General features: G+C 44.3%; 1 protein-coding gene across 7 annotated transcripts in view; it reads right to left on the reverse strand.

Moving 5' to 3' along the window:
- Positions 1 to 26658, reverse strand: part of GANC (glucosidase alpha, neutral C) — a 51316-nt gene continuing 24658 nt past the window's right edge. For 5 of the 7 annotated variants that reach the window (XM_037900413.2, XM_037900411.2, XM_037900409.2 and 2 more), the window contains 12 exons: positions 24817 to 24896; positions 23553 to 23696; positions 23024 to 23120; positions 22575 to 22676; positions 21809 to 22052; positions 19618 to 19682; positions 15338 to 15414; positions 8284 to 8358; positions 7336 to 7449; positions 6485 to 6597; positions 5455 to 5567; positions 1 to 3998 (listed from right to left, as the gene is read on the reverse strand). In XM_037900413.2, the coding sequence (XP_037756341.1) occupies positions 3889 to 3998; positions 5455 to 5567; positions 6485 to 6597; positions 7336 to 7449; positions 8284 to 8358; positions 15338 to 15414; positions 19618 to 19682; positions 21809 to 22052; positions 22575 to 22676; positions 23024 to 23120; positions 23553 to 23696; positions 24817 to 24896 (1334 nt within the window). In that variant the 3' untranslated portion in view covers positions 1 to 3888. Of the gene's footprint in view, positions 3999 to 5454; positions 5568 to 6484; positions 6598 to 7335; positions 7450 to 8283; positions 8359 to 15337; positions 15415 to 19617; positions 19683 to 21808; positions 22053 to 22574; positions 22677 to 23023; positions 23140 to 23552; positions 23697 to 24816; positions 24897 to 25570; positions 25663 to 26658 lie in introns of those variants that run through there. The other 2 variants (XM_037900414.2, XR_005225518.2) reach the window with 2 other exon arrangements.

Genomic DNA, 26658 nt, shown 5'->3' on the forward strand with positions numbered 1-26658 from the left:
TCAGGCGGAATAAAATAAATTTACTGCTCAAGCAAAGAACCAACTAAATCAGATACACCTGTAATAATGTTTCTATTTAATTTTCATTACATTTGATCTCCAATTTGTTTTATTTTAATATATTATTTGAATTATTTATCAGTCTTCAGTTGCTAACAGCATGAGTCAACATGTAAAAATGTTCATTATTTGCCTTGCCCGCACTATTATATTAATATACAGAAAACAAGTAATAGCTGTTATAAAAACATAATGTGAATGTTGCTCCTGGAACCATAGTTTAGCTAAGTCCTCAGACCTAAAGATTTTGCTACTTGTAAATTTAGCAAATAAATTATTTGCTCGGTGCTCAGATATCACAGTGACGGGCACAGTCTAACTAGCAGTAGAGCGCTATAGCCTCCACTTTGTACTAAAATGGTGCATTTCAAAGGATGCTTATTTGTGGATCTCCATGGTGGGAAGAAGGATGGAAGAAATAAGGCGTAAGACTTATTTCATGATGAAAACAATCTTTGTTCATTTATTACATCTTCCTTCACACTTCATAAGATCAAGATAAAATGTCTGTAGCATTCTAATGGAATGTTAACCACTCCAGCAACAGCAATCAAGTCATGTTCAGAAGCAGGAAGCAATAATGAACTCTGTTAGAGAGAGATTTTATGTAAAACTCACACACTGGTAGAAAGCTAGGGCCCAATTCTCCTCTCACTTATGCTGGTGTAGGAGTGAATCCACTGAAGTCAGTGGAGTTACACCATGTAAAATCAATGTGAGAGCAGAGTCAGGCCCCTTGTGTCCTTGAAGAGGAGAACCAGTACTTTTTACCTAATTTTTGAGGTAGGAAGATAATTTTCTTAGCATGGATCAAATGTTGCCCTCTCTTAAAGGTTACACTGGCATAACTAAGGCCAGAATTTGGCCCTGTTTTTGTCATTTCTGTCCCTTGGAAAGCTCAGATCAGTGAAATCCTCTTGTTTTCAAACTGGACTATTTGAGGCTCAAGGAGACAAAGGATTCACCTCAGGTCACCCAACATGGATTGGCTCAACTGTGATTTAAACAGAAATCTTCAGGTCCCCAACATTTAGTGCTTGGTCAAAGTCTCACTGATCACATCTGCTTGAGGGAGCATATAATTTTAAAGGGGGAGGAAAGTAAAGACAGTTCCTCAGAATAAAGGACAGGGAGATCCTCAGGGTCCCTTGTGGAATGGGTTTGTTTGAATAAGTTGCAGTCAGTCATTTAGAATATAATGGTAACAGTTAATGCTGTGTGTTGAAACTTGGCACTCCCAGAAATCCCCTACAGAGAATAACTGCAGCAGGTGGAACTGATTGACTAAGCACTGCGTAGGTTTAGTGGGAAAAGCTAGCACATGTACAAGCTTGTTGGTATTTGCTGGTCAGTGTGGAGTTAGAGATCCTCTCTCTATTCCCCACCACCCACATGCATGCAACAAGAGAATATCTGAAGAGGCAAGCAAACTATTTACTATCCTCTTCATTTTGCTAAAAGAATGGAGTGAATTCTGCTTGCTTACATCCATATAACCAATTGACTTCATTCACAGGTTTGCATCAGAGCTGACTTTGGCTTGTTTTTTTAAATAACATATGACTTATAACAAAATGGATATTATTAAGTAGGGCTGGGCAAACAGTTTAAACTAACCATTGACCAGTGACAGTGGGCTGGGAGAGGCAAAGACTTGGGGGTACAGTGGCATGGAGCTGTGTAACCTGGTCTTGGAAGAGGGGACTCTGGAAGGCAGGAGCAAAGGGTGAAGAAGGGGTGGGAGCAGGAGACTATGATGGCAATAGGAGGAGGTGTAGGGAATTGGGGAGGGAGCATGGGAGAGGACAGGTAAAAGCAGAGTCTTTTAAACATGTTAAAACTTTAAAATGTTTAACATTTTTATATTATAAAAATGAAAACTTTAAACATTTTAAAGTTTTCAGTATGGAACAGTATCCTCCATTCCCATCTTCCAACCTCAGCTCACTAAGGTAAAAGCACCTTGTCCCTACTGCATGCATTCAGGCATGTGTGAGCACCTCCCCCGCCGCCCCCCCGCCCAAGGACCGGCTAAAGCAGGAGGGGTGGGCAAACTTTTTGGCCCGAGGGCCACATCTGGGTATGGAAATTGTATGGTGGGACATGAATGCTCATGAAATTGGGGTTGGGGTACAGGAGGGGGTGAGGGCTCCGGATGGGGGTGCAGGCTCTGGGGTGGGGCCAAAAATGAGGAGTTCAGGGTGCAGCAGGGGGCTCCAGGCTGAGGCAGGGAGTTGGGGTGCGGGGGGGGGAGGGCTCTGGCTGGGGCTTGGGGCATGGGAGGAGTTCAGGGGTGCAGGCTCCGGGCGGCGCTTATCTCAAGCAGCTCCTGGAAGCAGCGGCACGTCCCCCCTCCAGCTCCTATGCAGAGATGCGGCCAGGCAGCCAGGTGTCCCATCCACAGGCCCTGCCCCTGCAGCTCCCGTTAGCTACAGTTCCCGGCCAATGGGAGCTGCGGTTGGGGCGGGCAGTGCGCGGAGCCCCCAGGCTGCCCCTAAACATAGGAGCCGGAGGTGGGGACTAGCTGCTGCTTCCGGGAGCCTTGGCACGCGTGCGCAGAGCAGCCTCTGACCCTGCTCCCTGGCTGGAGCGTGGGAGCAGAGCAAACCCCAGACCCCGCTCCCCAGCGGGGAACTCGAGGGCCGGATTAAACCAGCTGGAGATCCGTATGTGGCCTGCGGGCCACACTTTGCCCACCCCTGGGCTAAAGTCTGCAGAAAGAGAGCCCTACAGTAACACGTCTTATAAGATCTGTAAGAGCAAAACTTCTCTTGTGCAGGCCTTCTATTTAAACAGTTGGTACTCATTCAAATAAAACCTTGGGCAATCCCCCCAACCAAAACACATTGGGAGTGGGAAAAAGTGTTGTGATAGAAAGTGTTTATGGGAGTCCAGTTAATACCCAAACCCAATATTATCCTTTATAAAAATTGGGCACCTTTTAAAAATCTAAATGTTATAAAGTCTAGAAATAAATATTTAATGGGATTTCCCCATTCCCATATTATCCTTTATTCACTCACATCACCTGGTACATACTGTCCTCCCAAATCTTAACTTTGGGCTGAGTTCAGATTCAACTGCTGAACTGTTCACCCAGCTCTGTTATTTACTTTCCTAATTTCGTAGTGTAGACATACCCTAGGGCTGTTCCTTGTCTTGTGGACTAGGTGCTGTGGGGACAGAAGGGGAATGCTTGTAACAGAAGTAATCACACTCATTCAAGTTGGTTCTGCCCAAGGTAGTTTGCACACAGTGTCCTAGACATAAATTTTAGTCCTTTTCATTTCATAGATTCATCAATGCTATTTGATCGAACTGATTCAGGGCTCCTCCCCTCCTCCCTCTCAGAAATTCCCTATTCGCTGAACAGTCAAGATAGCAGTGATTTGCAGACACTTAGAAAACTGCCTGAAATTTAAAAACTAGAAATTCTTGGGTTTAAGACCTTGAAAACCAGGCCCAGTGTCTTCCACAGCCTAATGGAGGACTTTATTGCATGGGTGCAAGGAAGGGCAGAATTTAGCCCACTGCCTGCAGAATCCTGTTTGCCAAAAACAAACCAGCCTTGGCAGGACAGCCATGAGCCTTTTCCAGTGACATGATCTCATTACTATTACTTTTGCCAGGTACTGACCAGGGAAGAGCTTGTTAAATCTAAATTAAATCAATCTTTTAAAAGAAAATGTTAAGAAAGATTAGCCTGGAGCTGCTATAGTTCTGCCTTCATTATTTCAAACTAGTCAGATTCAAGAGAGCAATTTAAGTCCTTCAAAACCATTTCCTTTCAACTTTCCATCCAGTTCTCTGAAGACGCAGTTTCTCCTCTCACTTGATGTGAATTTCCCAGTCAGCACCAACATTTAATAATAGTTTTTCCAGTGTCAACGTGGAGGTCTTGGCATCATATGTGAAAACCACTTCCTTGTCTTTCCCATCTGAATTGCAATAGGACAAGAGAGAGTTTATGATGCACTCTAAGAAAACCTCTTCTGAACAAAGTTATACATGACTGCCTTGTTTCTCTCACCCTCATTGGGTCAGATTATCTCCTCTGTTAGGCATGGAGGTGATAAAAGGAGAGCAATTACTGGCCAGATCTCCAGTATGCTCATAAGGGTGCATCAGAGTCTACGGTATCACTTCTTCCTTTACTACAACTCTGCAAACGTGCTTGGGACTCCATGGGTTTTTTGGGGGAAGTTACCATTCTGAACCCTTATCCTCTGACATATCCAAGGATTTTCCTGCAGAAATTCCAGCAGAAGCGAATGCTTGTTTCTGCATTAACTGTCACTTTTTGTGCCTTAACAGGGGTAGAGACAGGTGCAGGCAGGAACAATGACATTATGATTCCCAAAGGGGAAAGGGAGGTGCCTGGAGGGACAGGTCCTCTGTGCAAATTTCACTAGTTTTCCCTAGGCAGGTCCTTGTATAGTTCAGTGGGTTCTGCATTGTCAGAATCTGTGAACCCTCCTGCGTGAGCGAGAGAACAGAAACTCTTATTCTTGCCTGAAAATTTCCTTTCTTGGATCAGTCTGACCCACCCTATTTGAGGGTCTAAGAGTGTTATTATTAAATTGTATCTCCAGCTGCATGCTCTGTAAAATAAGGTTATCAAAATTTGTAAATCCTGAAATATGGCAATTGTCACTGTTGACCAAAGTGTGTTTTGGCTCTGTAAGTTATTACACTGGTGGGCCCTTCAGTGGGAGCAGCCAACAACCTTGTCCCTGGTCTCCAAAAGCAGTAAGGTATCTTCCTATGGAGACACTGGCGCCCAAGTTTCAGTGCAGTTCCCTAGTGGGCAGGTGTAATGAAAAATGATCACTCCCTCTACATCACAGGCACTACCTGGTCCTCACAGCAAAAGGAGTTAACCCCAGCCTCCATTTCACTTTGCCTTGCACAGATGCTCCGTGGAAGGACTGCTGGAGAGGCAGAAGGGGGAGAACACCTGGGGCAAGGCAGGGCTCCCTCTCTGGGCTCGGAGAGCTAGGCTGATCCCCAGGCTGAGGCAGTTTTGTTACCTTGTTTTGCTTTGTGTTTATCGAGACTTTCTCCTAATGAATGAACCTTACTGCTGTTTGCTGTGGTTTCTGCCCAGTCAAGCCACCAGTTTACACACGAGTTGCAACAACTGGTGCTTTAGTTGACACTTTCAGTAGAGGGGCCAAGGATTAACTAGGCTTGCAAACTGAACTACCCTCTTATCCACAGTGACGGTCCCTCAAGAACGGGGGTGGGATAAACTGGAGGGACAGCACTGGGAAGCCTGTACTATTGCTCCCCATGCTTATAGTTGTCTTTTCAATGTTGTCATCTGCCACCTGTAATTAGTGCTACCATTACAGTAACATTTTAAAAAATTGAAGTGAAGTATAAAATACTTGCCTCTCTTACTCTGGAGACTGGCTGTCACAGATGTGGGTTGCTTTTGAACTCCCAGAATTAGTACCCGTTCAACTACACATTTCGTGTGGTACTGCCCAATTTCATCAGCACAGCTGAAAAAGTAAACAGTCTCAGACACAGTAATTTCTACCTGTGGTTGGAGAGCCAACCCAGGCATAAAACTTCGACGGACAAACCACTACTAGTCTCTTACTTCAGGATCCAAAACATAGTTTATTTTCCCTAACATACTTTTTCTTGAGGCAGGTGTGATATTTTTTTCCCCTCCATCACCAACTGCCTAATGGGTGCATAAGTAGGTTTCACAAGATCCTGGTTACCTGGATGGCATCTGACAATGATTTAAATAGATACAAATGGTGAAGGGCCTGTCTACGTGATTCAGTTGTGCCTGCACTGAGAGGACTAATCTGTGTTTTAGTCATAAACAACGAGGAGTCCTTGTGGCACCTTAGAGACTAACAAATTTATTTGGGCATAAGCTTTTGTGGGCTAAAACCCATTCTGCATCAGATGCATCAGATGCAGAATGGGTTTTAGCCCACAAAAGCTTATGCCCAAATAAATTTGTTAGTCTCTAAGGTGCCACACGGACTCCTCGCTGTTTTTGCTGATACAGACTAACACGGATACCACTCTGAAACCTGTTTTAGTCCTGTTACCCAAGCCATTCTATGATCCTGCTTTATGGTAAGTTTCATAGAACAGATGATCTCGAACTCACACCTGAGGTCTGAAGGAGCAAGAAAAATCCCTGTAGGTTAATGATGGTGCTACACTCATAGAGCTGCACTCACAGTCCAGGTGAACAGTGTGAACCAGATGCTCTACACAGTCCAGGTCTGACTGTGTAGAGCAACACATACCTCTCCAATTTTGCATGTGAAACTCTCTATCCCTGGGGGTTCTTGAGCAGTGGACAAGAATAACACACAGTTGTTGCTAAGTAAAGTGAATTATAAAAGGGATTTCCTTTTATGGGGATTTTACCTGCAACAGCTGCCATTACCTGGAAGAGAAAACATTCTTGTGGAAAATGAATTTCCTGTGCAGGAATTGCTTCTTATGGAGGTACTGAAATGAATGTCCATCATCTAGATAGAGCTCACCTACTGCAAAGTCCTATGGAGCACATCAGATGTAGAACAAAGTTAACAGAAGCCTGAGTGTTGGACAATGAAACTGTAAATAAGCATCACTATATGCTGAAGTAAACAGTTACAAGCCACTAGAACCGTTATGATCTCTGGTAGGTTAAAACATTCCCTTGAAGAACAATCCAGCATTACTAAAAGAGCATTCTGGATGTTATGGTTTTGTAAATTCATCGTGGTGTCTGTGCAGTACTTTCCGCTATTGGGTTGTATTTAAAAGGACAGTTGCTGAATTCATTCTTTCTGGTTCTGAAGAGGAAGTTTATGGCCTGAAGCAATCCACCACTCTTCTCCTTCCTCCAAGCTGCTGGAGGGAGGGTGGCTGACAAGGAGAGGAAGGGCAAGGGGAAGGTCAGGAAATGCTCTACTTGTACAGAAATCCTAGTCTCATGCTGAACGAACAGTTTGTGTGCTCTGGCATGAAGCCCAGCACAAAGAGTGGAGCCTAGACAAGTGAGAAGAGGGCCAAGTTTCTCCACAGCAATCTGGAGGAGACTGGCTCTTCTTCTAGCTGGTGTGTAGGCAAGGACCGCACTGTGCTGGCTGAACTGGCAGAAGGAGACCTCCTGTTCCCTATAAAGCAGGTCCTACTGCTAGAGAAAGAGGCTGCAGGTAGCAAAGAGGAGCACAGATCTGATGAGACCAAAAGAGACAGGAAGAAGGGATAAAAAGACAGGTGTATAAACTAAATGTAATCCCAGAATACCTTGGAATCCAGAGCAACACGGAGTTCATAAGAAATATCTGTCATCCATTCAGTGGATCTTCCTACTGTGGTCTTAAGGGGCACCACACTCCCACCTCGCTGGAACACTGGAATCTGTCAATAACAAAGCCAGGGTAGAAGAATGCAAGTGTAGAAATCTTAGTGCTATTCTCTGATCATTTAATTTTAGCCTTTTGCGGGGAAAATTGCAGCTGTTTTTTATTACCTATAGAGAATTTCAGCAGACAGCACGTTGATGAATAAACTCTATTCTGCTTACAAGTCATCTTCCCATGTGTTTTTCCTGTCTCAAAATCATCCCAACAACATTTACTGAGAGTGCCCACCCTGTACGGTGTCTGTCTTCTCAAACAGCAGCATATATTGGGGGCCGTGGTGTAACTGGGTCCATCTGAATGAAGGACACGGGATACTGACAAAGACAGTCCATTGCCCTCCTCTGGTACAACAGCTGTTATAACTTACATGGATAATGGGCACTGAGAGTCCAGTGCTGACGTTCATGTAGGGGTTGAACAGTAGGAAGCCCCACCTAGAAATGTGAGGCGGTCCAAGTGAACCCCTCCTTCGCTACGAACACTGTTGAAATACTTTCTGCACTTTCAGCTTTTCTACTAAATACTCCCTCTAAGTGGGAGGTGATTTGGAGGTGGAAGGGGGTTCACTGTGGAGTTCTCTTCTGCTGTAATTAGCCCCTTCTTTGTCTCTCTGAGCCTGCAGTGCTCATAGGATCACTTTGCTGTTTCTTAGTTTGAACCTTGTTGCCTTGAGTTAAGACAGCAGCTTTTTTTTCCTCCACAGAAGTGATTTTCATTCTCCTTGCAGGACTGCAGCCTAATGTCACTATTCTGATTTATGAGTGTTTGAGAGAAAATCTATTTTAACGTGTCAACACAATAAAAGCAATGTTACAAAATAAAAACGTACACTCTCCAGTGTTACTGGGATCTTCAGAGTCCCTGGATAGTCTAGTCGTCTAAATCTTCTGAGGTCATACCAAACCTACATCGGGGAAAAGGCAGAAGAAACAAACATAAGATATATATTATGGAAAGATCTGATAACTCCACAGGGGCATTTTGCTTTGTGAATTCATCTCTGGCTGTCAGTGTCTTTTACTGTATTCTTGTGATGCAAGGAATAGCATTTAGTGTGCTGAGTCCAAAGAGCTTTCCGAGACACTTACTAAATGTGCGATACACAAAATGGAGAATGACCTTTTCTAGAAGTTGCATTTGCTCTAACAGGTTTCAAAGTTGCTGCAGGAGCTAAGCAACAGTGTCACTCACAAAATGATTTTAAAATTAAATATTTTAAAATTAAATTATTTTAAAAAATACTTTATGAGAAACAAATCCAATGTAAGCACATTTGTACCTTAAAATAATCTAAGTTTTCTATAGGCCTCCAACTTGTGTCCTGAGGTATGTGCTATGGACCAAACCTCTTTAGTACCATTGCTAGATTGTTTTGGCTTTAGGGCCTTTGGAATGAGTATGAGAGACAACAGGAACACATTGTCTATTTCTCATGAATTTTCAGTCTTTTTATGTTAAGTAAAAGGGCTTTTCAGTTCAGTGTTTAGTACATGTGAAGGGTTAAATTTAGGCTGGTCTGACAACTGAAACCTTCTCATGCACCAAAAGCCAAATGCATTTTTAGGCACCCACAACAGCATGTGATTTTCACATTGTCCTTGAGAGATCATGCCCCCAGTGTAAGGTTATTCAGTTTTTGATGTTGTCTGAGTAAATCCTGTAAACCGTATAAAGCAGGTCAATGTGGATTTTTCTCTATTATCTGGGAACTAAAATAAGGCAAACAAAATAACTACAACCTAGATGTCAGCCTTGACTGAATTTATTGGGATATTCCAAAGCATGCTCTAAGAGCAGGTCATTGAAAATGACCATACAAAGTACCCTGTGCCTCTGCAACCTAGTCCCTGACCAGATTAGCTGTTACAGCCACGGTAGGCAGTGAATTCCTATACAAATCTTAACTAAAAAAAAGTGTTTGTCAAAGCTTCCTGAGAGAGACCCTAAGCAATCTCTCCCATAGTTCTATAGTCTGCCTTATCTCAAGCAAAGAGATCAAAGAACTCCTAGTTCCTGAGACATATTGGGGAGAGCCACAGGCTTTTACTTGACTTTTCATACTCAAGGCTATTCCCTCCTCTCCTTTTCTCCCTGTTCATCTGCCTCCAAAATTAGATCTGAAGCTCCTACTCAGTGCAATGAGTTACATTTGTCAGAGCTGATTCCTGTGATGTGGGAAATCTAGTTACTTGAGCTGCTGAGAAAATTTTAGTCAACACTTAGCCATGGAAGCTGAAGAAATCTCTTCCCAAGGTACCACCCTCACAGTCTCTGATTCTGAAACCGGCCTGGTCTACAGTATGCGGTTATTTCGGAATTAGCTGAGTTACTTTGAAATAAAACTGATTCCGTCCACATGACCAAACCAGTTTTTTCGATTTAAAGGGCTCTTTAATCCGATTTCTGTACTCCACCTTGGCAAGTGGAGTACCGCTAAAATCGAGATCGCAGTTCCGGGTTACAGGTACTGTGGATGCAATTCGACGTTATTGGCCTCCGGGAGCTATCCCAGAATGCTCCCTTGTGACCACTCTGGACAACACTCTCAACTCTGATGCACTAGCCAGGTAGGCAGTAAAAGCCCCGGGAACTTTTGAATTTCCTGTTTGGTCACCTTCAGCACAGGTGACTATCAGCACAGTCCACCATCACAGGAGACCACGCAGTCCCGGATTTGCAGACACGCACCAGCATGGTCCGAATGGGAGGTACTGGACCTCATTGCATGTTGGGGAGACAAATCTGTTATGGCAGAACTACGTTCCAAAAAAAGAAACACAAATACGTACGCTAAAGTCTCCAGGGCCATCACGGAAAGAGGCTACTCCAGGGACACAGAGCAGTGTCATACAAAAATCAAGGAGCTCAGGCAAGCGTACCAAAAAGCCAGGGGGGCGAACGGGTGCTCTGGGTCACAGCCCCATACGTGCTGCTTCAACCGTGAGTTGCATAGAATTATGGGGGGTGAGGCCACCACTACCCCACCACTGTCTGTGGACACTTACAAGGGGGGAGTAGCACGGAGCGAGGAGGATGAGTTTTTGGAGGATGAAGAGGAGGAGGACAGCGCACAGGCAGCAAGTGGGGAATCCGTTTTCCCCCCTAGCCAGGAACTATTCTTAACGCTGGAGCCAATAGCCTCCCCCCACTCCCAAGGCATGCTCCCGGACCATGACTCTGGAGAAGGCACTTCTGGTGAGTGACAGCTTGATCGGAGCCACGCAGTGCGGGGTGGGGGAAAACCCAGTCACGCTGGGCTGTTCGCATTTAGTTTAAAGGGCTCTTCCCTGCTCAGAGCCTCATCAGAGCCACGCGGTGCGGGGGAGGAGGGGAGGTGTTGTGTGAAGCGATCATCCCAGAGAGCCCGCAGTCCCTCCTTTTATATGGCAAACCCACCAGGCATTGCTTGCTATGGGAAAGGGGGCTCGGCAGTTTGCAAGCATTGAAATGAATGCGGAAGAAGCAGAACCCCACGTGCCCCTAGGGCTTACCATGGCTGCCTGCAAGCTGAATTCTGTTGCCCAGCCGCATGTGATGGCTTACTCACACCAAAGTGGCAGGCACTTCAGTATAAGAGGCAAAATGCGACCTTGTACAGAAAGAACATGTGCTGTGTACTATGAATTGCCTGTTTCACTGAGAAAGTGTGTCCCCTTTGTTCTCTAAAATGTATCTTTTAAAATACTACCCTCCCTTTTTCTCCTCTCGCAGCAGGTGCAAATGTTTCAACACGGCCCCTGTCTACTCCGTCCCAGAGGCTGGTCCAGATCAGAAGGCGGAAAAAATGAACTTGGGACAACATGTTCGCCGACCTCATGCAGTCCTCCCGCACTGATAGGGCCCAGCTGAATGCATGGAGGCAAAAAATTGCGGAGTCGCGTAAAGCATTACATGAATACGAAGAGAGGAGGGATTTGCGCGATGAGAGCAGGCAGGATGCTATGGTCAAGCTCACTGGGGAGCAAACTGACATGACATTAGATCCACATGTATGGTGGATCTAATGTGGGAAAGGCAGCAAGACCACAGACTGCCGCTGCAGCCCCTGTTTAACCGCCCTCCCTCCTCCCCAAGTTCCATAGCCTCCTCACCCAGATGCCCAAGAACATGGGGACGGGGGGGAGGCTACGGGGATGCACACAGTCACCCCCAGAGGATTGCACAAGCAGCAGAAAACTGGCATATCCTAAATTTTGATTTGGTTTCTGGACTTGTCCTTCCCTCCTCCTCCACCCCCCTAACCCAATACTGCCCCCTCCCCAGTCTAGCTTCTGATTTCTTTCAATGTTTTGTGCAACAAATAATAAAGAACGGTTTTTAAACAATTGTGACTTTATTTCCTTTCATATATATAGTGGGCAGGTAACTTTAAGAGAAACAAACACAACTGCCACACCGTACTCTGGCCAGTCATGAAACTGGCTTTCAAAGCTTCTCTGATGCGCAGTGCGCCCTGCTGTGCTCTTCTAATCGCCCTGTTGTCTGGCTGTGTGAAACTGGCCACCAGGCGAGTTGCCTCAACCTCCCACCCCACCATAAATGTCTCCCCGTTACTCTCACAGATATTGTGGAGCATACAACAAGCAGCAATTGCAATTGGAATATTGCTTGTGCTGAGACCTAACCGAGTCAGTAAACTGTGCCAGCGTGCTTTGAAACATCCAAAAGTACATGCTACCACCATTCTGCACTTGCTCCTTATTACTGTCCAGGGTGCCTGTGTACAGCTTCATGAGCCAGGGCATTAAGGGGTAGGCTGGGTCCCCGCGGATAACTATAGGCATTTCAACATCCCCAACAGTAATTTTCTGGTCTGGGAAGTAAGTCCCTTCCTGCAGCTGTTCAAACAGACCAGAGTTCTTGAAGATGCGAGCATCATGTACCTTTCCCGGCCATCCCACGTTGATGCTGGTGAAACGTCCCTTGTGATCCACCAGTGCTTGCAGCACCTCTGAAAAGTACCCCTTGTGGTTTACGTACTGGCTGCCAAGGTGGTCCGGTCCCAAGATAGGGGTATGGGTTCCGTCTATCGCCCCGCCCCCCACAGTTAGGGAATCCCATTGCAGCAAAGTCATCCGCTATGACCTGCGCATTTCCCAGAGTCACTACCCTTGATAGCAGCTGGTCAATGATTGCGTTGGCTACTTGCAGCACAGCAGCCCCCACAGTAGATTTGCCCACTCCAAATTGATTCCCTAGTGACTGGTAGGTGTCTGGCATTGCAGGCTTCCAGAGGGCTATCGCCACTCACTTCTCAACTGTGAGGGCTGCTCTCATCTTGGTATTCTTGGGCTTCAGGGCAGGGGAAAGCAAGTCACAAAGTTCCATGAAAGTGCCCTTACGCATGTGAAAGTTTCGCAGCCACTGGGAATCATCCCAGACCTGCAACACTATGCGGTCCCGCCAGTCTGTGCTTGTTTCCTGGGCCCAGAATTGGTGTTCCATGGCATGAGCCTGCCCCATTGCCACCAGGATGTCCAAATTGCCAGGGCCCATACTTTGAGAGAAGTCTGTGTCCATGTCCTCATCACCCTCGTCACCGCGCTGCTGTCACCTCCTCGCCTGCTTTTGAAGGTTCTGGTTCTGCACATTCTGCAGGATAATACGCGAGGTGTTTACAATGCTCATAACTGCAGCAGTGATCTGAGCGGGCTCCATGCTTGCCGTGGTATGGCGTCTGCAGGAGAGCAGAGTTGCAGCAGAAGCGGTGGCTGATGACGGATGCCATGAAAATAGATATTTATAGAGAACAACGAGAGGACCTGCGAGGTGGATTCATGAGAACAGGAGAGCAGAGCTGCAGCGAAAGTGGTGGATGACGACGGTTAGCAGTCCTACTGCACCGTCTGCTGAAAGCAGTATGGAGTCCGCACGGAAAAAAGGCACGAAACGACTGTCTGCCGTTGCTTTCACAGAGGGAGGGGCGACTGACGACATGTTCCCAAAACCACCCATCAGGTGTTTTTGACCCATCAGGAATTGGGAGCTTAACCCAGAATTCCAATAGGTGGCAGAGACTGTGGGAACTGTAGGATAGCTACCCACAGTGCACCACTCCGTAAGTTGATACTAGCCACGGTAGTGAGGACGCACTCCGCCGACTTACTGCGCTTAGTGTGAACATACGCAATTAACTGTATAAATCAGTTTCTAAAAATCGACTTCTATAATATCGACCTAATTTCGTAGTGTAGACATACCCTAAGGGTATGTCTATACTACCTGCTGGATTGGTGGGCAGCAATCGATTTATCACATCTAGTCTAGACGCGATAAATTGACACCCGAGTGCTCTCCCATCGACTCCTGTTCTCCACCGCCGCGAGAGGCGCAGGAAGAGTCGATGGGGGAGCAGCAGCAGTTGACTCACCGCAGTGAAGACACCGCGGTGAGTAGGTCTTAGTACGTCTAATTCAGCTACGTTATTCACGTAGCTGAAGTTGCATAACTTAGATCGATTCCCCCCCTCAGTGTAGACCAGGCCTAGTGGCCAAAATGTGTTAGTTGATGAAATGACAATACCTGCTCTGAAGAATGCAGTCTTGGGTAAAAAGAATATAACGTACAAGGAAAGTGATCACAGTGACAGGCACACAGCAAGATTATAAGAAAAAATTGTTTTAAGTTCCTCTCCTTGCATCCTTCCTCTACCATCCATCCCCCATGTCTTTCCCCCCAGGTTCAACTCAAATGTCTTTCCTATCTTCCGTCCCAACATTTGACCCCTTCTTGCCACATAAATGAGAAATTAACCCTAGGAAAAGGAAATTAAATAAATAAGGAGATAGCTTAAGTCAGCTAGTGTGTTGCAGAGGTGTAGGATAAGTATAAAATTAAAGAACTAAATTTAGCTTAACTTTGGTTAAGGAAATACATATTTGTTGTAAAGAAAGGCCCAGAGTAGCAAGTAGAAGGAAGGCCTTGAAAATAGTAAGTAATAAGGCAAGAAGGAATGAAGTAGGGAGGATGTCTGGTTCAAAGAATAACTAATGAGATAAGTTCTAAAAAGAAGGGTTCTAAAAAGAAGGCCTCTGACCAAAGGCGATGACTGCAGATGGTTTTAAATAAAATAAAGAGAATCTGTCTTAAAATGGGTCAACATGGCCCTTCCCCAACTCACACACCAGTGTTAAAGCCTGTGTAAACCTAGGTGCAATGGGGAAATTGTTGGACAGCTAGAGGAAAGGGAGGAAAGGCCTTGGGAAGAAAGGAGGTGCTAAATCTTATCTAGATTAAGACTGGAAATAAGGGTGAACTGTGTCAAATTATTTTTTAGCTGAAGTCAGCAATTGGCAATGACATCGCTTGTTTGTAAAAAGGGCATAAAAAGTAAACTCTTAAGAGGATTCATTGCTAATACCTGCCTGACCATGTTGGAGCCAGCCAATATGGATCTAAATACCCCTGAGTTTAGTCCATTTGTAAGTATCTTGATCAAATACTTATAAATATTTTGTTACTGTTTGGATATAGTAAATTGCTTATTAGTTAGGCTTTGTAGGCATGTTTAGAGCAATTGTATAAGTATCATTTGGCCTTTGGATTTAATAAAGGAATTTATGATTAAATTTGTGTTTGGTGGGTTTCCATATTAATATTAATAATTCCAACAAGGTGTCACAGAAGGAGCGGGGCTTGAGGAGGGATTTAAATTAGACGAGAGTAATGGCTCTGTGCGCTGGCCCAGGGCGGGTTGTCTATGTGTAGAAAGTACAAAGACTGCTGTGCAAGACACATACAAATGGGAAAAGGAGGCCTTGAGAAGGGGACTTGGGTTGCCACTAGTAGGACTATCACTTATTGGTTATCCTGGGATAGAAGAGAATGGAGTTAATGCACTTTCTTTGATTCAAACATCAGAGTGGGTTCTTAGTTACCCTCACCTCATCTGACCCAGGCAGTAAAACGTTCACTGTAGTGGCCTCTTGTTCAATGACTGGATGCACCAGTAAAGCGTTTCCTGGAATAAGAGATACAAAAAGAAATGAGAACACGCAGCATTGCCTGTGTATAGGGCATTGGACTGAAACTCAAGGAGACCTGGGCTCTATTTGTGGCTCGGCTACTGGTCTGCTGGGTGACCTTGGGCAAGTCACTTTGCCTCTCTGTGCCTCAGTTACCCCATCTGTAAACAGGGATAATGATACTGACCTCCTTTGTAAAGAGAGCACTGTGAGATCTACTAATGAAAAGAGCTGTATAAGTTAATAATAATATCTAGCTCTTGTATAATTGTTTTGCCTTTACCTAAAGATTCCATTGTGGGGCTAATATTTAAGGTTGAAGACTACAGAATTATTGGATAAGATTTTCAAAAGCACCTAAGGGAATCAGATGTTCAAATCTCTTTGAAATGCAATGGGAGTTAGGCAGGTGCCTAATTCATTTAGGTGCTTTTGAAAGTCGTACTCAATGTCTATAAGAGTTATCACCATGCAATGTTAAACACCAGCACAGAATCCAAAACTATGGTGTATAACCAGTATGTTAACAATGGACTCCCACAAAAATGTTCCCCCTTCACAGGTGATAAAATCCAGGGTCCTATGGGTTAATGTGCTTGCACACAGGACTGGTGAGGGACGGGGGAATCTGTTAATATATTTTTGTATTTAAACAAAAAACACTTTCTTACAACCAGAAGCAAGGAAGAAGGCAACCCCATTTGGCAAACAAACTCCTTTTCAATGCTCTTCATTGGAAATGTTTACACTTTTTTCTGAAAAATATATTGAGTAGGTTGATTGCATAGTGCACTGTTCAAAGATGTGTAACTGACAAGGGTGTGTGGGAGAAAAGTTTCTGAAGTTCTAACATTTGGAACATTCAAAAACGCTAAAAATTTGCTCTTCAAGATGTATTTTCTAGTCCTAGAGGTAACTCAACCCTGGCAGGGGTGATTTATTAGAATCCACAGAGAAGGTGAATTCCATCAGAGGCACTGAAATCACTCCAACCTCTCCATCAGCTCTCGATAATTAGTTATTAGATGCTGTCACACCTGATGCAGGTTCCAGCTCTGCCATATGGAAATGGGGGCCAAGAATTTTCAAAAGCAACTAATGATGAGTGCCTCAATTTTTTCACCTCAACCTCTTTACAATATCTCAGGCTGGGCACCCAATATCACTCACTTTTAAAAATCTTGGCCAGGGTTTTCATACTTTTTGCTACTGTAATATGCAGAAGTGCACGTCTGTGAGGGGAGGGCTCCTACCTCATACTGAGAATGAGGGGCGATCAGCAGGTTATCTCAAGTGCCTATATACAAATGCACAAAGCCTTGGAAACAAGCAGGGAGAACTGGAGGTCCTAGTGATGTCAAGGAATTATGACGTGATTGGAATAACAGAGACTTGGTGGGATAACTCACATGACTGGAGTACTGTCATGGATGGTTATAAATTGTTCAGGAAGGACAGGCAGGGCAGAAAAGGTGGGGGAGTAGCACTGTATGTAAGGGAGCAGTATGACTGCTCAGAGCTCAAGTATGAAACTGCAGAAAAACCTGAGTGTCTCTGGATTAAGTTTAGAAATGTGAGCAACAAGAGTGATGTAGTGGTGAGAGTCTGCTACAGACCACTGGACCAGGGGGATGAGGTGGATGAGGCTTTCTTCCGGCAACTCGCAGAAGCTACCAGATCACATGCCCTGGTTCTCATGGGCGACTTTAATCATCCTGATATCCGCTGGGAGAGCACTACAGTGGTGCACAGACAATCCAGGAAGTTTTTGGAAAATGTAGGGGACAATTTCCTGGTGCAAGTGCTGGAGGAGCCAACTAGTGGGGGAGCTTTTCTTGACTTGCTGCTTACAAACCGGGAAGAATTAGTAGGGGAAGCAAAAGTGGATGGGAATCTGGGAGGCAGTGACCATGAGATGGTCGAGTTCAGGATCCTGACACAGGGAAGAAAGGTAAGTAGCAGAATATGGACCCTGGACTTCAGGAAAGCAGACTTCAACTCCCTCAGGGAACTGATGGGTCGGATCCCCTGGGGGAATAACATGAGGGGAAAAGGAGTCCAGGAGAGCTGGCTGTATTTCAAGGAATCCCTATTGAGGTTACAGGGACAAACCATCCCGATGTGTCGAAAGAATAGTAAACATGGCAGGAGACCAGCTTGGCTTAACGGTGAAATCCTTGCAGATCTTAAACATAAAAAAGAAGCTTACAAGAAATGGAAGATTGGACAGATGACCAGGGAAGAGTATAAAAATATTGCTCGGGCACGTAGGAATGAAATCAGGAGGGCCAAATCACACCTGGAGCTGCAGCTAGCAAGAGATGTTAAGAGTAACAAGAAGGGTTTCTTCAGGTATGTTGCCAACAAGAAGAAAGCCAAGGAAAGTGTGGGCCCCTTTCTGAATGAGGGAGGCAACCTAGTGACAGAGGATGTGGAAAAAGCTAATGTACTTAATGCTTTTTTTGCCTCTGTCTTCACGAACAAGGTCAGCTCCCAGACTGCTGCGCTGGGCAACACAGCATGGGGAGTAGGTGGCCAGCCCTCTGTGGAGAAAGAGGTAGTTAGGGACTATTTAGAAAAGCTGGACGTGCACAAGTCCATGGGGCTGGATGCGTTGCATCCGAGAGTGCTAAAGGAATTGGCGGCTGTGATTGCAAAGCCATTGGCCATTATCTTTGAAAACTCGTGGCGAACGGGGGAAGTCCCAGATGACTGGAAAAAGGCTAATGTAGTGCCAATCTTTAAAAAAGGGAAGAAGGAGAATCCTGGGAACTACAGGCCAGTCAGCCTCACCTCAGTCCCCGGAAAAATCATGGAGCAGGTCCTCAAGGAATCTATCCTGAAGCAGTTACACGAGAGGAAAGTGATCAGGAACCGTCAGCATGGATTCACCAAGGGCAAGTCATGCCTGACTAATCTAATCGCCTTCTATGATGAGATTACTGGGTCTGTGGATGAAGGGAAAGCAGTGGATGTATTGTTTCTTGACTTTAGCAAAGCTTTCGACACGGTCTCCCACAGTATTCTTGTCAGCAAGTTAAAGAAGTATGGGCTGGATAAATGCACTATAAGGTGGGTAGAAAGTTGGCTAGATTGTCGGGCTCAACGGGTAGTGATCAATGGCTCCATGTCTAGTTGGCAGCCGGTATCAAGTGGAGTGCCCCAAGGGTCGGTCCTGGGGCTGGTTTTGTTCAATATCTTCATAAATGATCTGGAGGATGGTGTGGATTGCACTCTCAGCAAATTTGCGGATGATACTAAACTAGGAGGAGTGGTAGATATGGTGGCAGGTAGGGATAGGATACAGAGGGACCTAGACAAATTAGAGGATTGGGCCAAAAGAAATCTGATGAGGTTCAACAAGGATAAGTGCAGGGTCCTGCACTTAGGACGGAAGAATCCAATGCACCGCTACAGACTAGGGACCGAATGGCTAGGCAGCAGTTCTGCGGAAAAGGACCTAGGGGTGACAGTGGACAAGAAGCTGGATATGAGTCAACAGTGTGCCCTTGTTGCCAAGAAGGCCAATGGCATTTTGGGATGTATAAGTAGGGGCACAGCCAGCAGATCGAGGGATGTGATCGTTCCCCTCTATTCGACATTGGTGAGGCCTCATCTGGAGTACTGTGTCCAGTTTTGGGCCCCACACTACAAGAAGGATGTGCAAAAACTGGAAAATGTCCAGCGGAGGGCAAAAAAATGATTAGGGGTCTGGAACACATGACTTATGAGGAGAGGCTGAGGGAACTGGGATTGTTTAGTCTGCAGAAGAGAAGAATGAGGGGGGATTTGATAGCTGCTTTCAACTACCTGAGAGGTGGTTCCAAAGAGGATGGATCTAGACTATTCTCAGTGATAGCAGATGACAGGACAAGGAGTAATGGTCTCAAGTTGCAGTGGGGGAGGTTTAGGTTGGATATTAGGAAAAACTTTTTCACTAGGAGGGTAGTGAAACACTGGAATGCGTTACCTAGCGAGGTGGTAGAATCTCCTTCCTTAGAAGTTTTTAAGGTCAGGCTTGACAAAGTTCTGGCTGGGATGATTTAATTGAGGATTGGTCCTGCTTTGAGCAGGGGGTTGGACTAGATGACCTCCTGAGGTCCCTTCCAACCCTGATATTCTATGATTCTATGATTCTATGCTTTATTTTGAAATTTAAACACCAGCTGATGTCTGGATTTAGGAAATGGTTTACTTACCCAGCATGTATTCGTCTTCCACACCAAAAGTTTCTTGTTCCTTGGGGAACTCTACCCAGAGAGGCCTGTAGAAAACAAAGTGGAGTCTTGTCAGTTTCTTCTTTCCCATTGGATCCCACTGTGACTCAGCTGGAGTCTGCAGGCTCCCCACCATTTTCTACGTTTCTGCTCTCCTACAAGGCCCATTTTGTGACTACCGCCATCCAGCCAAGGAAGACTGGACACATTTCTCATCTGTCCCTTTGAATGCCACTTTTTATACAAGCATTATGTTTCCCAGCTGAACAAGAGTTAAGGCACTTCCCAGTGTATCTACTGCAAGCAAAAAGCTGGTCTAACTCAGCCTCCTCCCCAGGCTCTTGCAGGCCAGATCACAGTATCACTGAATATCAGGGTTGGAAGGGACCTCAGCAGATCAGTATTTGGGCTTCTCAATGTGTGTGCTCATTCTAACTCCTGTTTGTTTTTCTTTTTGCTCTGATTTCGGCATGTGTGTCTGTTTTGCCCTTGGCAACCCTGGGAATCCCCCCTTTCCTCATGAACCCATATAGCATTCATCTTTCTTCTAGCAGAGGAGAGATGGACGGGACTTTTCTTCAGAGTCCATCAGCATTGCTCCTACACTGGCTAGTTTCTTGGGGGGACAGTCTCTTTTCTTCTCAGCAGCTGACTGTGCTGGTTCTACAGCAATCCTGTTGGTCAGGGATTGAGAAACCTGACTCAGAAGATGAATTGCATAGTAATGTGGTACACTAATCACATGGTCACTGCACAGGCCTTCTTTTGCGTATTTATAATTCCAAATGTTATGATAACAATAGCTCTTTCTAGTTAGAGACAAGAACTGGAGGAATTCTGTGGATTCACTCACAAACAATGCCTGCCTGACCTGCTTACTAATAGGCATCCTGTTGAATGCTACAACACTAATGTTTATTGGCTTGCTAAAGAGGCAGATTTTACATTCTGCTTGCCTTCATAAACCAGTGAAGAAAATACCACACTTCCTTTTTAGTTTCTGAATTTGCCACAATAGCTAACTATAACCCTGGCAGTATTTTATTATCGTATATAGTCAACATGGGTTTGATTTTTAGAAAGGTAGAAGCTCAGGGCATGATTAGGTGCTGGACATTGTATACAAATGGGACATTTGTATATGCAAAGGGCCAGACAGATGCCCTCACTGACTGGCTCTTGTAGTGCCTGCATGCACAAATCAGGTTCACAACTGAGTGCATCCCAGAGCTTCTGCCCTATTAAAAGTTAGGCCTTATCTTGAAATGCTTTTGCATTACAACTAGTGAAGAGAAATTTTAAAAAAGGACAGCAATTCCAGTGCCATTTGTAAGAGACAAAAATACAAGCGAGATTAGTAATATTTATCTTCTACTGATGTGACCGTTGCTCACAGCTCCACTGAGACCTCTCATTATAGATCGGAAAGGAGCACAATGGAAGCTAGTTTACTAATTTAACGTCTATATTACATTACTAAAAGAAAAATGATTATAGGAAATGTGGCATAGCGTATACCTCATACTTGAATTATCTATATGAAATGAACTCTGGAAAGGTAACCCAGTTGGCCCAGTTTCTTCAAATGAACCAAAAGCATTTACCAGAGAGAGAGAAAAGGCAGACTTTGAAACTTTTAGGTCAGCTTAGGGATCCACTGGTAGAATTTAGATATGGATAAGAATAGTGATAACATTCTTCTTGGGGTCCACTGTATTTTATAAATTTATCTAAGACTGTATGTGGTAATGGTTTAATTAAGTGATGTGCTCAATTACTCTCTTTTAGAAAATGAATGTATATATTATTTGCTTTTAAAAATTCAAATTGAAAGTCACAAAAGTAAGAGAGAGTAATTTAATTTCCCTCTCTGAAACATCCATCTTGACACAATTATTAAATTTCCTGGCTCATAAGAAGGGCCTTTATATAAAGAGCAATACAAGTAGTTTTAATTATCAAGGGGTAGCTGTGTTAGTCTGTATCCACAAAAACAACTTCTCTTCATGTGTCAGTATATAATGCCTGCATCTGTGATTTTCACTCCATGCATCTGAAGAAATGGGTTTTTTTACCCACGAAAGCTTATGCCCAAATAAATCTCTTAGTCTTTAAGGTGCCACCGGACTTCCTGTTGTTTAAATAGTTTTAATGTAGCCCCTTATGATCTTACCTCATGACTGGTTCCGCAGTGGTGTGTGCCCGGTAGAACAGTGAATACAAGTAGGGCAGAAGGGTGTAGCGCTCTCTAATGGCTTCCCTGATGATCCGTGTGTTCTCATCCCCAAATAGCCATGGTTCACGCCGTTTGCTTTCGATATTTGCATGGCCTCTGAAGAATGGTTGGTATGCACCAGCCTGATACCAGCGAACAAGTAGCTCTGGTTCTGGGTCCCCAATAAACCCGCCCACATCAGCTAAAATTTAAAGAGACATGCTAATTGGTTTTTGAAAGTGTTCTGAAAAAACATGAATTTCTCTTATTACAAACATTACAAATCTATAAATACATTAATATAATATGGTACCACAATCTCCACAATCTCCTACCCTGCTGAAAGGCAGCTGCTTGGCCATACAAAGTGAAAAAAATTATCGGACTCTCATTTGATGATGAAATGGGTTGATAGCTTTTAGAGGCACAGTGAGTGGTTTTCCTTGTCACAGGGGAAAATTATACTGATGCTCGTGGAAGACAACTCCAAGCTGTCAGTTGAAGGGACTCACAGGCTACCAAAGATAAATATGCCAAAGGAAGGAGAGAAGAATGCTACTGGGAGCTGTAAATGGACTAAATATAGGAAACTGTTTTGAAACAGATTGGAGTGTAGGAAAGAAGTGGGTTGTTCTGGTGGTTGTGTGTTTAAATCTACCTTGAGACACAAGCTCAGTAAATCTGGTGGCCTACATTTAGTGAAGAATCCAGTTAAACTCCTTACCTCCACAGAATGAAATTCCTGCAATGCTGATTGTGAGCAACATTGGAATGGAGATTTTTAAGTAACTCCACTCTGCTACGTTGTCTCCTGTCCATACTGCACCTGGAAACACCAGTAGCATAGTTTCAAGTTTACATACTGAATTCAGGCCCCAAGATTAATTTATACTTGCAATTAGGGGGAAAGAAAGAAGAAAGTGGCAAGCTAATAAATTTGCTTCAAGTACTCTGCTGAATTTAAATTGGTATTCTATTATTGTTTAACAGTGTGATTAAAACTGCAATTAATCAATCACAACTTTTTTTAATCTTGTGATTCATTGCAATTATTTTTTAATTGTATGACAGCCCTAGTACCAAGTACCAGGCCTAGCATGCATAAATAAATAAATAAAGCATTACAGAAAAACAGCACTGTTCTGTGATTTCATGAAGCTTGTCCATGCTTACCATACTTCTGTGATCCAGCAAAGAAAGATCGCGTGAGGACAAATGGCCTGTTCTGTCCCCCAGAGCGTTTGATAAGTCCTTCTGCAGTTGCCATTTGCTGCAAAGCATAAGAATAACTGACAAGGAGATAACCTAATTACAAACCGTATATACCACACTCCTGTTGTAGCCAATTAAAGGCAGGAACAATATGAAATATATGTCCAGAAATAATAGTAATTATTATTAGTTAAGTACCAACAGTTTGCTGGAAGACACTAGAACAGGGGAAAATACAGAAATACTAACACTGCATATGTAATAGATTGCTGTCATGACACTGTTGCAGTAAAAAGATATGCAGGAGTGCTATCACTGTTACGGGTCTGATTTATCATGGAGAAGCTGATTCCAACATACTGGCACCTAGTACAACAGGGCCAAATCTTGATGGGACCATCTGAGCGCTATCACAGTACATATTATAATAGCCATAATCATCCATGACAGAGTATCTCTGGCAGTTGATTTTTGTCTTTAGTTGCACTACCTGGTAAAAGCCATAGAGATTGTGAACCTCCCGGTGCTCCCAGTTGCCATGGTGGACTGCATCTCTCTGCATGGTTAGTTCTGCCCCTTTGAAGACTGAAGGCTCATTCATATCATTCCATACAAACAGGATGTCAGTAGAGCCCTGTTATACAAAGTAGCATTTAGGGTACATTTAAGTCATTAGGTTAATCCAGTGTTACCCAAACTGTAGTGGTAGGGTATGCACAGCAAGAGAAGCAACAGAACAGTGGCGCTGCAAATATGCTCTCATGGCTCCAGGTAAAGCTGAGGGCAACTTCTTGAAAGCTGTCTGTCTTCTCTGACAGCCCGTAATTCATCTGGCCACAGGAGCAGCTTATGTGTACAGGGTTGCAGTCCACAAGCTTAACTGAGCTTTTCAGCTCTCATAGCACTCAGTTGAAATGGCTCTGTGGGCCGAGTCCACATGTGCAACCAATAGATGCCTCAAGCCTCACAGCAAGCAGAATGTTGCCTTTTCGGGAGTGATTGTGGGAAGGAGGCAGGGGAGCATAAAAGTTCATAAGAGAATTTTAAAATATTAAAAAGCCCAGAGGAAAACTGCAGAAAAGGACAGGAAAAAGAAACCAGGGAGACAAAGTTGCCTTGGAACGTGAAGTGAGGGGCCATAAGTTGGGCGAGTTTACCTGCCCCTTGCAAAGTGGGGCCCCAACAAAAAAATGATTGGGAGCTGGGCAGTGTTTCAGTGACACACATGTCTAATATTGAGTACAGCCTGGAAGGGGCTAGGAGTGATGTGACTCTAGGCTATGAACAGCCAGTACTTCCACACTATTCTCCTCACTTAAAAGGACTCATTGTGGGGGAGAATGACATGAGAACAACTGTGAGCTCCTCAGAGACAGCACTCTCACATCATTCCCTGTGTGGACTCCTATTGAGAGAAGCTGGGAATGGGGCAGCTGCATTAGATGACATGGTGGTAAAATGCCTGTTCCCTGTCCACACCAAAGTCTCCACTGTTGCTATTGCTGGGGGAATTGCATCAGTGATGAATTAGGCTTCTATTTTTCTTAGTGTTGACAAGGCCACAGTGAGGCTCCTTCTGCAGTCTATATGGTTATCACTATATTCAGGATATTTGCCTCTACAGTCTAATGACCATCTACAAATACAAAGCCCCACTACCTTACTTATCTAGTAGTTTATCTCCTCTGACTATCTCTTCCCAATTTCCAGGTTTTTGATGTGCTCTGTAGGATCCAAAGAGAAGAAACACAAACCTTATATGATTTGAAGGAAAACTGATCTGCATACCATTCTCGGACTTCAGGATTGGTAAAATCCAGGTAAGAAGAGGAACCTGCAGGTGTGGACCATCACATTGATTACGTTAACTTTTATAGCATCTATTGCCTTGGCATTCAAGCATTGTGACATGTCGATACAACAATCTCCACAATGAGTCACACCGAGACTTCTGCCCTTGCTGTAACCTTAATACATAACCCAAAATGCCAGGAACAAAAACCTGAGCAAAGTGTAACCAAGTGCTAAACTAAACAAGTACACCTTACACTGTGATCTGAAGAGCACTATTCTTGGGCTCTGGTGGGCTAAGTTTCACATCATTTAAAGATGGTGACCAGCATTTTGAATGGCACCTAGAAGCAAACTGGAAGCCAGGGAAGGAATCAAAGCCTTGATGTTACAGGGTAGTGTCACTCAGGAGGTGGGCAACTGCTTTCTGACGTACACAAGTGGTCTGCAATGGTTGTGCTATGTTCATTATATAGTATAGACTGAGCCACAGTGATTAAACATTGCACACAGACAGCTGATTTGCTGTCAGTTGATGTCCCTTCTGGAACCCCACTGATCCTCATATATTTCCTTGTTTACAGAGATGTCTACTCTCCATGCGCCAGTAGTGCAGTATTCACCAACAGCGTAGTGGTAGTTTCGGAAGTGCAGGCACTCGCAAGTATAGTCAGGAATGAAACAAAGTTCATCTATATACTTATTTCAGAGCCTCACCCATGTCATGACTCCCTGGTTTATTTGTTGCTAGGTTGTCCAGCTTGAAGATAGAATTTTAAGACTGGCAACTCCTTCAAAAGTCATGTTTTCTGGAATCAGATGGATATTTTAAAATATAAAATTGGGGCTTGCCAACCTTAATGGCGTCCAAATCCTATTAACTCTTATCTCACTTTCCCTTTTCCCTTCTCAGACTTTTCCTCCGCCATCTGATCTAACCCTTTTCCGATTTTGCTGTTCCCACCTTTGCTGAAAAGGATCTTTCTGGTACTGTTTCATTCTCACAGTGCCATGGCCACTGTCTCTCCCTGCATGGCCCCACAAACTTCAAATGGAAAGGATTCCTCTAGCCACACACTATACAGTAAAGAATACAAGCCACACTCCATAAAGTTTGAAGTGTTTTCAAAGGGGTGTCTCAGGACCCACTAGGGAGAACGTGTTAATGAAACCCTTGTTCATTCTTACAACATTAAACAGTGAAGCGTGGTCTTGGGTTTTATGTTATCACTGGCTTACTCCCATTGTAACAACCACCATTAAAAATACAAGAAGGAATAGCAATCTCATCTCATTAAAATTAACACAGTTCAGTGATTTTAACTATGAACAATTCCTCCTATTTCTAGAATCTTTCAGCTTGTTGTTATACCAACCAGTGACTTCAGCAGGAACCTTGAAGATCTCTTATTACAGTTCTTTTAACAATCTAGTTTGTACCAGTCTATTTGACTCAACTTTTGCTTACTTTTATAAACAATTTCATGTAACAGGCTGAGTAGGATTTACGTAACATTGGACAACTTAGAGTACTGATCTTTACACAAGTTCAGTAACTTTATGGTGCCATGCATCTAGATTATATGCAGACAGAGGCACTGTCTTCCTAAATTGCCGGGGGGTGCTTAACCCCGCTCCACCCCAGGCCCTGCCCCCACTCCACCCCTTCCCCCAAGCTCCCACCCAGCTCTGCCTCTTCCCACCCCCCATCCACCTTTGCCCTGCCCCATTCTGCACCCTCCCCTGAGTGTGCCCCACCCTAGCTCCTCCTCCTTTCCCCCAGTGCCTCCTGCATGCTGCTGAAC

This window comes from Chelonia mydas, chromosome 6, assembly GCF_015237465.2.
Source record: "Chelonia mydas isolate rCheMyd1 chromosome 6, rCheMyd1.pri.v2, whole genome shotgun sequence".
Lineage (NCBI taxonomy): Eukaryota > Metazoa > Chordata > Testudines > Cheloniidae > Chelonia > Chelonia mydas.